This window comes from Babylonia areolata, chromosome 27 (genome assembly GCF_041734735.1).
Source record: "Babylonia areolata isolate BAREFJ2019XMU chromosome 27, ASM4173473v1, whole genome shotgun sequence".
NCBI classification, from domain to species: domain Eukaryota; kingdom Metazoa; phylum Mollusca; class Gastropoda; order Neogastropoda; family Buccinidae; genus Babylonia; species Babylonia areolata.
Genome location: NC_134902.1, coordinates 30247153 through 30259724, shown reverse-complemented (window position 1 = coordinate 30259724; position 12572 = coordinate 30247153). Strand labels below are relative to the sequence as shown.

The window sequence follows — 12572 nt, the reverse complement described above, 5'->3', positions numbered from 1 at the left end:
ATGTCACACTACATTGCCTTCTTACTGACTGTATTGTGTTGTGATGTTTTATTGTGATAGAATCTTCCTATGGAAGTGAATGAATGTATTATGTTAATTATGATTGTGTCCTATAAAGTGTCAAAAATGGGACATGATGATGTTCACTACATTTTATATAATAGCTTCCTTTTTCCTGACAATAAATCATAGTATTTTTTGTTTGTATCTTTTTTTTTAACACGAGCAACAGGCATGTTGAACGTTTGTTCAGTTCAAGCTGGCCGAGATTCTTCATGTGGTTTGAATAACTTGTTCCATGATTGTTGGACAAGTCCACTCCCTCTGCTCGCTACTCATTTGTCGTGACCTTCCGTCGCACTTTTCAGAGGAGTGCCCCTACGTGTGCAGCATTATTACCTGCCCTGTCTGGCCTTATCTCCCCTTACCCTGCCTTACCTCACCTTGCCTTACCTTACCCTTCCCAGTCTGGTCATTATCAGTTAGTAATGAGCTGTTTCAATATCACTGCTGCGCGTTCGTCTGTCTTCATTGACGTACGGCGTTGAATTATTTCCTTCCTTACCCTCCGCCTCCTTACACATTTTTGCATTCTTTCAACTCTCCCCTGCCCCCCACCCCCACCCCCACCCCCTCCACATCCATCCCCACCCTCCTCCTCTCATAATAGACAGAACCCCCCTCACCCCATAGGTCCTTCTGAAACATAATGCTATTTCATTGTTGGGTACTGCGTTTGTTTTGTCTGTGTTGTGATTTTTTTTTCTCAGCAACTACGCTTTGCGCTGTCAATGATGTTCATATTCAATGTTGCACACATCCATCTATCCATCCATCCATGCAGACAGACAAGCATGCGTTTCTGTTGTAACACATACATACATACATGCATATATACATACATACATACATACATACATACATACATACATACATACAGAGGCATTCGAAATGCTTTGAAAAACTTTAATATCTATGAAATTTCGCAGTACAAATCCACATCTACATACAACTTATGCTAATGGAATGATGGGTTGATTCCAAAGATGCTTTGATTCTGTGTTGATTTCACGTTAATACCAGCCTCACAAAACTGTTGGTCTGACCACAGCGTGTGTAGAAGATGTATCAAATACACTGCAGAGCTGTATGACTGAAAACTGTACATGGACCTGCCACGGGAATCAGGGACACAGAACATACCACTTGTGACAGAAAGTTTCCTTTCTTTTGGTTTCGATTCTTGTTTTGTAGCCGATGTACAGACATTGCTTGGTGGTTCCAAATACAGCCATGAATTAAATTACAGTGCATATAGCACTGACCTGGATTCTGGGTACCAGAAAGGAAACTGTTTATGGCAAAGTCTTTGATAATGTCAATATGATGACCGTTAAACATTTACGGATCTTAGGGTCTGATAAAGAATTCACTTCAATCTTTTAATGAATAATCGTCCAGAAAAAATAAAGGCTTTATTTGTATTTTATTGTGTTGCTGCAAAGCATATATCACTAGTCAACTACGTCTGTTGTAACCGCGCTGCAAGAACTACCAACATCCATTTTCATGACCCTCATTTCTTTACAGAGACTTTGTTTTTTGTTTGCCCTTTTTTTAACCATTTCTTTAGACGTTGTGGTCAGATTCAACAATTCTCTAGCAATGACCAGAGTCACCAAGTGCCTAACCAAACCCAAAATGTAGCCAGCTGTCAACCACAATCAAAATCCCTGTTGGCTGCTATCAACAATTACGGAATCTACAGAGTTGCTTCTCTTTCGGAAGTGACGCGCAGACTCCCGGAAGAGAAGCGGCGGTCCAGAGAGATTTGGCGACAGGGGAGGGAATCCATCCTGCTCGACAAGCCCCAAGGGGCCTGCATCATCACAACCGGTTTAAGGGAGAAAGGTCAGTATGACGGAACAGGTCGGAGAGACAGAGAAAGCGCGCCCCAAGACGGAAGGTTGAAGAACCGGTAAAATGGTTTCCATCCTGCCACCGCCTCTCTCTTTTTCACACAAGATGAGACTGGGACGATGATCGTCACCAGTAACGGACAGAAAGAGGTGTTGTAAACGTTGCATACTTTTGTTGCAGGGCAGAGAGAGGTGTTGTTGTCTGCTGTTTGAGAAAGTCAGAAAGTGTCACTTTATTCTGTCTCATTTTCTTTACAAAAATAAAGCTCAATCCTCCATCCATACACTTTTAAAATAATGTTTCTTTGAGATGTACCAAACTAACGATGAATGGCGTTTCAAATTCTTTCCACTCTTGAAAAACACCAGAAGTTGAGGAAACGTTGGTTGTTGTTTTTCGTTTGGATTTTTTGGGGGGATGGGAGGAAGGAGGGTTTTTTAATTATATTTTTATGTATTCTGTGCACAAAACATCTGCTTTTTTCTTTTCGATTTCATTGGTTTTGTCTGTAAGAACATTTCATCAAATTTCCGAATGTTCCTTTGGGGAAAATTTGAACAACTTCTTGAAGTGATAGTGAATCGTTCAGTATGTCAAATTATCCAAATATGTCAGTCAGTATGCAGTCTGATCTATGAGCTTTTAAAGCACTTGAAACCAACCAGTAGTGTAGTGTTGATGAGCTATGTAAAAGCATATTATTCAATAAATAAATAGACAAATAAATAAGAAAACATCCAAAGTATGCATGCAAAATGTTTCCAAAACTAGAACTATAATTCATACATTTCATGTCTGGCCAATTAATGTTTTCTCCAAAAGTTCAGTTATAAAAATGATAGCGTGATTTTTACCTGTTACCGAAACCATTTGTTATGATAGTGAAAATTACCGTTGATGGATTTTTTGTGTGGGTTTTCTTCTTTTTCTTCTTTACGAATAACAACTTTGATGGCATGGGTAACATTATTCATCAACGGAAATAATCTGACCTGGTCGTTACTAACAAACGGTGTAGGTCTGAAGAAGCTGGTGCTCACAGTTGCCAATCATTCGTTAGTATCAAGACTGAATATGACCACGGCATGATTATCATTGGAGCATTACATAGAGATTTTCATTTGGGATTGCGCCTTAGACGAAACTTTAAAAAATAAGAAAATAAAAAGCAGTACGTCACGTTGTCAGATTACGATTTCCTTATGGACAGAGGCAGGCAGAGATGTAAAACAGCATGATGGGATACAGAAGTATGACCTACGGGGATACAGCAAAAAGAATAAAAATGGCATCCAGTTTACACTTTCTCGTAAGTCCTTGTGGCATAGCTCAGGTCAGTTGTGTGACCAGCTACACAACCCAGCTGCCCGGCCACTTTCCCTCAGTTATAAAGCCGAGCTATTGGATATTTGACGAAACGACCAAGAGGAAACGAATGATAATGGATATTGTCCTCTCAGTGGATGGCTTCAACATCACGCCTTCCCTAAAACAGAAAATATTAATACTGTCCTTTCATTTGAGATTTTTTTTCAACTTATCGTTTTCGTTGAGTGCATTTCTTTCTATATTTTCTTTTTATTTCTAGTTACCTAACAGTACAAAAGTGGTGTGAACATGTCCTGTTAATAACTTTACCATTGAAATAGTTCTTTGATCGCACAATCGATCAGAAATGATGAAATCAGATTTCGAAGACTGAATATCCATCGCTAGAACACAAAATGTATCTTTGATTGGCAAGCATCCAGGTTGTGCACTGGTTGGTCACGGTCAAGGTCAGGTGAAGGACACTGCTGGGGTCTACAGGAAGCGGGAGGTCACCAAGGCCACCACCATCAGCATCATAGAGACTGCGGTTGCACCAGCACCACTCTCTGCACACACGACAAAGTGTGACGGGATTCATAATGACGTGGAAATATTGGCGGTGGCTGCAAACACAGGTAGGTGTGTGTGTGTGTGTGTGTGTGTGTGTGTGTGTGTGTGTGTGTGTGTGTGTTTTAATGCTCGCGCGCATCAATATCATTATATGCATGCTCGTTTAAATGTATGTGTTTGCATTTAAGCATGAGTCTTAGTCTTTGCACTCGTGTGGGTGTGGGTGTGTGCGTGTGCGTGCGTTTCTGTATGTGTGTAAATGAGTTTGTTTGTGTATGCATGCGTGTGTGGGTGAGTGTGAATGCATGTATATGTGTGCTCTAGTGTGCGTTTAAAAGTCTGTATGCGCATGTACGCACGCATACAAACACACACGCAGCTTCACACACACACACACACACACACAACCGCTCATGCACATGCCAATAGATAAACCCAGATAGACAGACATACAGATAGATTAATAGACAGACAGATATATAGACAGACACGCAGACCGACAGGTAGATAGATAGATATATTTACTTATGCATATACAGATAGATTTACCTGTGCATTTCGTTTCCACACACTCGTTAGACAGACATTTATCACCAGCATCGCATGTCTGGCCGCCTTTGAGCACTGAAACAATGACACATTCAATCTCATCGTCCAAGTCCTAAACAAGCGCTGCCAGAAACACTACATAAACAACCAACCAGTTTTATTTTCAGTTCCTTTGCATGACACAAAGCAATCGAAACGAAATTTCCCTGAGTATTACTCAAAAAGATAATGATACATTAGCTTTTCCGTCGTGTATGCCAGCATATACAGGATAATTTCACTTCCCTCATGGAAAAATGTTCGTTTGTTCGTTTGATTAATTAAAACATCTCGAACCGTTCCGTCTTCTCTCTCTCTCTCTCTCTCTCTCTCTCTCTCTCTCTCTCTCTCAACCATATTTTAAGTCAGTGTTAAATGATAGTCAGTTTTCTCCCAAAGTCATGTAAAGTTAGTATGTTTTCAGAACAAAACACGAAAGAAATAATGTCCAACCATCTGCTAATATTTGCTGAATCGCTATTACACACTCCAACAGGAGAGTTTCTATAATGCGATCTACAGGTAGTAATGTGTTTTTTTCGTTCCTTGGTTAATTGATGTTAAACTCTGACGATTGTTGATTCCAGTGTTCTTGTTTATCATTTCTCTGTAAATCCCACTTTAACTACCCCCATACCCCGTCTTCCACACACAAACATACACACTTGACACGTCTGGTATCATTCACAGTGTGTTTTATATTATAATTATTATTTATTTATTTATGTACGCTTATAGTTGACTTCATCAAGTTTTTGCGCCTTATACATATTGGTAGTAGTTTTTTTATGTATTTATCTATTATTTATTCACCCCTTTTTTTTCTCTTTTTTTTTTCTTTTTTTCTCAAGCCCTGACTAAGCGCGTTGGGTTACGCTGCTGGTCAGGCACCTGCTTGGCAGATGTGGTGTAGCGTATATGGATTTGTCCGAACGCAGTGACGCCTCCTTGAGCTACTGAAACTGAAACTGAAACTCACAGTGAAAAGACGATTACACACACACACACACACACACACACACACACACACACACACACACAAACACACACACACACACTCTCTCTCTCTCTCTCACACACACACACACACACACACACACTCTCTCTCTCTCTCTCTCTCTCTCTCTCTCTCTCACACACACACACACACACACACACACACACACACACACACACACACACACACACACACACACACACACACACACACACACACACACTGGATAGACCAGTTAAACTCGATTGCAGTCTGTTGAAAGATAAATCATACGACTTTCACATCGGAATTTGCTGTTAGCACTAGCCAATTATTCCAGGCAAGAAATCTTTGTACAAACACAGATGGTACTTACAACATCCCGTATTGTCCGCTTTCGGACCGAATGTGTCGTCTGTGCATACACACTTGGTTTCGCACTTCATATTGGCGGCGGCGTCGCATTCAGAGGCATCACTACAAGCTACGTCATAGTCTGCACACAGATGTGGAGGAAAACAATATACCCTGGACTCTTGGGAGAAAGTACAAAAAGTCTTTTTCTTTGGGAGGACGGGGTCAGGTGTCTTGAGGCTAAGGTCACAATGGTCAAGGTAAAAATTCAAGGAACATAAGACGACATATTGATAGAGGCTGTATTACTTGAGGAAAGGCGGATATACGGGGGGTAAGAGATATACGGGGTTTCTGAGGCCCTTTGGTTTGACTTAGAGGATATCTCTGGGTTCCTGAGGGAAATGAGGATGAGGTGGTAAGCAGTTCGTGTATTACTTTTTTAAGAAATACATGAAAAACGTGTCCACCTGTCTTTTTCCTATGATTTAAAGTTGTTACTTTCAACGCGATTTTCCATAAGAGTACGATTTTCATATGTGATGACAACTTCCTGGAGGTAGATATTATGAAAATGAAAGACCTTGTTAATGACTGCAGGAAGAAGAAACCAAGTACCACCGTCAAGGGAGAGTTTGTTGAGCAGGTCAATACATACAAACAAAAGTGCGCGCTTAAAACGATCCTGTCTCATCATCACCATAGTTTCAACAGTATCATCGTCAACAACATCATAATCGTTGTCGTCATATTATTCCATATTCTTCTCTCTCAGATTTGTTTATAAAAGACAAGAAACCAACCCTAACGATAAAGGAAATGTTTCAAATAAAGACACGATGGACTTCGCACATTATCTCACAGATTGCGAGAAAGCGAGGCAGGCAGGGAAAATGACCTCGCTTTCTTGCAATGCCATGATTTCTCGTAAAGCGCTAACAAGGTCGTTTTGTTGGTAATTAAAGCAGCGACGGCTTAATTATTTGTTTGCACGTTCCTCTTGTCCATTAGGTCTATGGGTCTATGTGTAGGCCAAGCATATACAACCCCATTTGTTAAGATGTGATCGAGCATGTGGTAGTATTAGTTGTTGTAATACTCATTATAACTGTAATGATAATGAACATCTGGATACTGTGCAACTGAATGCACCATGCATCAATCTGCATGCTTTGACGCCTTCCTGAAACTAAAACTGACGTCTTCTGCTTAATATCCTTTTTCGGGCCCCTTGGAATGGAAACCAACAGTATCAAAGATGAGGCTATCACAAATCACTATGTTTGCTGATTTGGTATACTTCATACCTCCTCACTAAGGAGGCTGTGTAACTCCCTTTGTTTTTGTTTTGTTTTTTGTTTGTTAGTTTTGTTGTTGTTGGTGGTGGTGGTTTTGTTTGCTTGTTGTTTTTGTTGTGTTTTGTGGTTTTGTTTGTTTGTTGTTGTTGTTGTTGTTGTTGTTTTGGGGGGAGTTGTTTGTTTTGGTTGTTGTTGTTTTTTGTTGTTGTTTTTGGGGCGTTGTTTGTTTTTGTCTTCTTCTTCTTCTTTGGGGGAGAGGGGGGGTTAGAGGGTACGCAGATGCTTGCTTTATTGTTTGTGTGTTTGTTTGTAAGCAAGTTTACACAAAAGGCTGTAAACAGAATTTTCAGAAATTTTACCTAAATGTTTGCTACGACTATCAGATCATTATCCAGGTAGACACACTGCTTAAATGACTTTCACCATTATGAGGCAGGGCTAAATGAGACAGTGTGACATTTCGAGGAAACATAGATTAATTTCCAAACTATATTTAAAAGGTAGGCCATGGGCTGGTATGAATAAGAAAGATTTTAGCGAAGACGCTTTAATGGAATCAGATCCAGGAACAGGATTAGCATACTACATAAACTGTTCAGTATAGGCGAAGTTTTCTCGTGTACTCTAATTTTATACTATTTTTTCTTCAATAAAATAAACAAGTTTTAATAGAACACAAAATTCAAATATAAGGAAACCTTTTTTACGCAGTGTATATAAATGCAATGATCACCATTGTAGCACGGAAAATGTACATGGGTTCAATCTTCCCTTCTCTAGATATTCCTAATTGTAGTTGTTGTTTTTTTATTCTACAAATTAGGTCAAACTTTAAAAAGGACTTGTTTTATTTCCTCATATACTTTCTCAAAGCATTCATTATTTAGTTATTTCGCTTACTATAACTTGTTCCCATTCCTATTTTCCTATGTACCCATTTTCTTTCTCTTTATCATGGGTGTAAACAAAGTGGCACACATAATTTGAACAACACAATGAATCTCAAGTATGTATGTGCAATTGATAGTGCAATTCATAAATGGACTAAAGAAACATAAGAAAAAATGGTTGCGGGAAGCAAATGTTTTATTTATATTTCGAGGTCAGGGTGGAAACATTGGATGTTGATAACAGTGCAATTTTATGACAAGTAAAAGGTATAAAACTTAACATCAGCATAGAATTGAGGACATTTTGCGTAATGTGTGTCAAGCAAAAGAATGGAAAAACAACATTATATATTGATTTTCATAAACGATTGGAGTTTCATATGTATCAAAATATTCCCTCTAGTTGATCAAAGACGAAGACGTGGAACAAGCTCCCTGATAATCTCAGTCATTCTGATTCCCTTGCATCTTTTAAATCTCGTCTCAAAACTCACCTTTTCCCTCAGCAATAAGTTCAATTGTGGCAGGTCCACTTCCTTTTCGTTTGGTGTGCTTGACTATGTGTGTATACATATGTATGTGTACATAACTACATGCATGTATATGAATGTGTATTGTGTGTGCGTGTGTTTATGTAAGTTTGTGCCTCTCTATGTGTGCGTACGTGTTAGGGTAGCTGTTCGATACACATGTATGTTAAAATGTATGTATGCAGTGTGTGTGTGTGTGTGCGTGCGTGCGTGCGTGCGTGCGTGCGTGTGTGTGTGTGTGTGTGTGTGTGTGTGTGTGTGTGTGGTCACATTTTGGTGTGTGTATGTAACATAGATATAATGTTTTATGTTAACAAGAGCGTTTTTGTAAAGCACCTCGAGCAGATTTCTGGATAGTGTGCTATATAAGTATCCATTATTATTATTATTATTATTATTACACCTATTACGTGGTCATTTTAAACATACATTATCGATATACACACATGCATGCACATAGATACGTTCACATATATACAGAAGGAAAAATGTGTTTTATGCTTTGATACACTACATATATATGGAAGGAAAGGTTTTTTTTAATGCTTCTAAGTCATTGTCTAAATCATTATATACACTTACCTAATCCTTGATAGTATTTCATTTCCTGCCATGTTGATCACTTCAAAACAAAACATTTTTTTTATACTATTTGATATATAGTTTCGATCCTGTTTATCAATGACAAATATGTACACATTGTAGCGAACATTAATCATTGGATGCCAATTAATTGGAAAGAACACATATCTTATTAACTGTTTCCTGTGGCTATACGGATTGAAACCTGTTTTTATTCCTAGACATCAAGCAGCTTCGCCACATCAGTAGAATGAAACACATTACTACCAAATATCAAAAGTAAACCTCGTCTGATTCTGAAACAGGCGAAAGAGGAATCTGCAGTTCTGCTGCCCCTTTCCTCCCTTTTTCCTCATTTCTTTATTTCCAAATCCTAAATATCTTCACAGTACCCTTATTGCAATAATATACATTATTTCCTTTCTCCCTCTACACACAAACACCCATCCATGTCTGTGCAGTTCCTTTCTGATCAATGGAATTGAAAAGTTTGATTTTCAACAAGTAAACGTTTGTATGAAACACACCTGAGAGGGCGTGTGTGTGTGTGTGTGTGTGTGTGTGTGTGTCTGTCCGCGCACACGCACGAATTTGTTTTTCTCTTTCTTCAAAATGAATGATATTCTCAATATATTCAGCATCATTTAAAAGCAAAAGGCTCGTTGTCTGTTGCTTTATCCTTCTTGGCAACCCTGATCATCTACATTCCAATAAAGATTCCGAAATTTTAGAAGGGTGATTTTGTTCTGTTCATTCCCTACACTTTTCTGTAATTCTTTTAAAACGTTCCTACGTTTTCTGTAAATGTATCTCACGAGCAGTAAATGGGCTTGAATTGTCACAATTTCCTTTCTTTCTTTGTTAATTATCTTTCACAACACTTCTTTATTCAAAGAACGAGACAGCTTATCGACTTGGAAGTATCATTTTTACTTACTGACAGCTTCAGCAACCTTCAGCAACAGCAAGGAGGCCAGGGCAAGGGTGACGAGCAGCTTCATGGTGAGAGTGTATCCTCAAGGCAGGAACAGAGAGCTGTGCACTTGGATGATTCTCCCTCCAATCTTCTCCCACAGCAGTGACAGAGGGGAACCCAGGGAGAGCTCCAATTTATCCCCGCGCGAATAGCAACCGCCAGTGTTGACGCTAACAACCGTCACAATACCTGATGTCCCCCGTCACAGCAAGCCCCGCCCTGATCAGGTCTGAAAAACCTAAAGACCTGTTTGAGCCTGTCTGTACAAAATCGTGAAAGCCTGAAAAGGTTAGCAAATCTTTCTGCTCTCTTGGTGACCCACTCGGAAAGCAGACTTTGAAATAGATACCTACTTAATATGCATGCGTGAGCTACTGCGAACCAGTCTGTGATTGGTTGGCTTCGGAAAGCAGACAGTGCTGAGGCCCATACAAGGTAATGGTTGGAGTGAGCAATCACGTGATGACTGGTTGTGTGTTGACTTGGTTGTCAAGAGAAACCCCCAGCAATATCGGGTGTCGGGTACAGACATGGCGTGGTTCTTTATTCTCTCTCACATCGCGTGTTCCAACGTCATGGTCAGGGCATTATGCATTTTTCATTCACTATCTCTTTTAAAAAGACAGAAAGAAGGGAGGTAGGGGTGTCCAGTGCTCACTTTGTGTCACATGACAGCTTCACTTTATTTCTTAAACTCATGCGGTATCTTTCTTTCCTTCTTTCTGTTTTTTATGTTGTGTCAATGAACTTGATCGAGATGCCTGTCAGTCTGTTTGTGTATATGTCTATCTGTTTGTCAATTTTATTTTTCCCCTGTGCATGGATCACACACACACACACACACACACACACACACACACACACACACACACACACACACACACACACTTTTCCTCTCTTTGCCCATGCTGTTTCTTGATTATGAACGTCTGACCCATACTGTGGAAGCACTTCAGTGCACCGTGTACAGCATCTCAGAAGTGGCCAAAGCCTTCAGCTTTGACAGGAATCTGGTTTTCATAAAACATGCACACACAAAAAACCAACATTGCACTTAAAAAGGGGATCTATCTGCCCCCAAGAACAAAGGCAATCAGAGTTTGGCAATTGTCTTTTTTTATATATATGGTACAACATTTACAGATCAGTCCACACAAGCTGATGCTTCCTTGAAACTGAAAGTCACCTGGAAGATCACATGTTGTTCAACAATCTCATTATTCTTTCGAAATAAAACACAAACACTATGTCCAAATGATGACCAGAATAGTGCTCAGTACATTATGTGGTACATGGTGGAAGTGAATTCCAACCGGAAGAAGGTCAGAAATGGACAGATACAGTCAGACAGACAGACAGATAGAAACATATGCATAAAAAGCCCCAGAAGGGAGGAAAGGAAAAGGGTAGAGATTAAAAGAGGGCAGGGTGGAAGAAGTGGTGAGTGTGGCCTCCCTCCCTCAACCACACCATTTCTCTCTTTCAGATTAAAAAGTGATTGCTTTGTGAAGCCAGTGCAAAACACCAGTGAAAACCAGCTCCGTTCAAAACACTTGAATGACACCTCACGGTCAGCTCAACACCCCATGTCGCTGAAGATTGCATTTTTGAACGCCTTGTCGCTGCTCCTCAGGTAACCACTGGTGGAGGTTATTCTAAGAGTCACACTGAATTACCATTTGGAGAATCAAATCATACCCCCTGTCTCCTTTCTCTCCCTCACACACACCTTCTCTCTCTCATTCTCTCTCACAATCTCTCTCTCTCTCTCTCTCTCTTTTTCCCTCTCTCTGTCTCTCTGACTCACTATCTGACCCTTTCTCTCTCACTCTCTTACTCTGTCACTCTCTCTTTCTCTCTCTCTGATTCACTCATGTGCAAGCTCACACTTACATCCTTTTCGTTATGAATATGATCATTCACTAGAAATCAATATTATCTGTCCCTCTGTCTGTATGTCTCTGTCTCTCTCTGTCTGTCTGTCTCTGTCTCTCTCTCTCTCTGTCTCCCTCTCTCTCTCTCTCTCTCTCTCTCTCATGTGTGGGTGCATGCATGCGTAGACAAGCTCATGCACAAAGGAATTAAGCATGTTAACCCGCGCACATGCCTACATGCTTGGACACGCTCTCACAAAACTAGGCCAGTAGTGCAGACTGACGCAGGCCACGCCAGGATAAAAGCATAAGAGAGAGAGAGGAGGGGTGGGGGGAGAGAGGTACTGCCAACGACCACTTCATAAACACCGACGAGAAGTAAGGCCTTCAGAATCTGAGTGAAAGCAATGGTCAATGGAAACAGACGTTGTTTTCGAAGCCATTGACCTCACCCATCAGTGATTTTCCGCAAACCAATGAAACCCAGATTTAATCCACCCCCACCCTCCACTGCCGCCACCCCATCCCCACCTCCACCAGCATGTTATGGGCTGTCTGGAGAGTCAGGTTCATACACGTTGGTTGCCATGACATGAGGTGTGTATGTGACAAACACGTAGAAGGTAATTGTTTGGCATGGGGGTTGGGGGTTGAGGGGTGGAGTCACTGCAGAGGGGAGTGGCTTGGAACTGGGGTGGGGGAA

At 40.4% G+C, this 12572-nt stretch overlaps 1 protein-coding gene across 1 annotated transcript in view; it reads right to left on the bottom strand.

Moving 5' to 3' along the window:
* The window catches only part of LOC143301648 (uncharacterized), a 99635-nt gene extending 89329 nt beyond the window's left edge, over positions 1-10306 (bottom strand). The window contains exons 1-2 of the mRNA XM_076616081.1: positions 9957-10306; positions 5798-5861 (exon numbers count right to left, since the gene is read on the bottom strand). Of these exons, the coding sequence (XP_076472196.1) occupies positions 5798-5861; positions 9957-10020 (128 nt within the window). The 5' untranslated portion in view covers positions 10021-10306. The remainder of the gene's footprint in view (positions 1-5797; positions 5862-9956) is intronic.
* Between the last annotated feature and the right edge of the window lie 2266 nt (positions 10307-12572).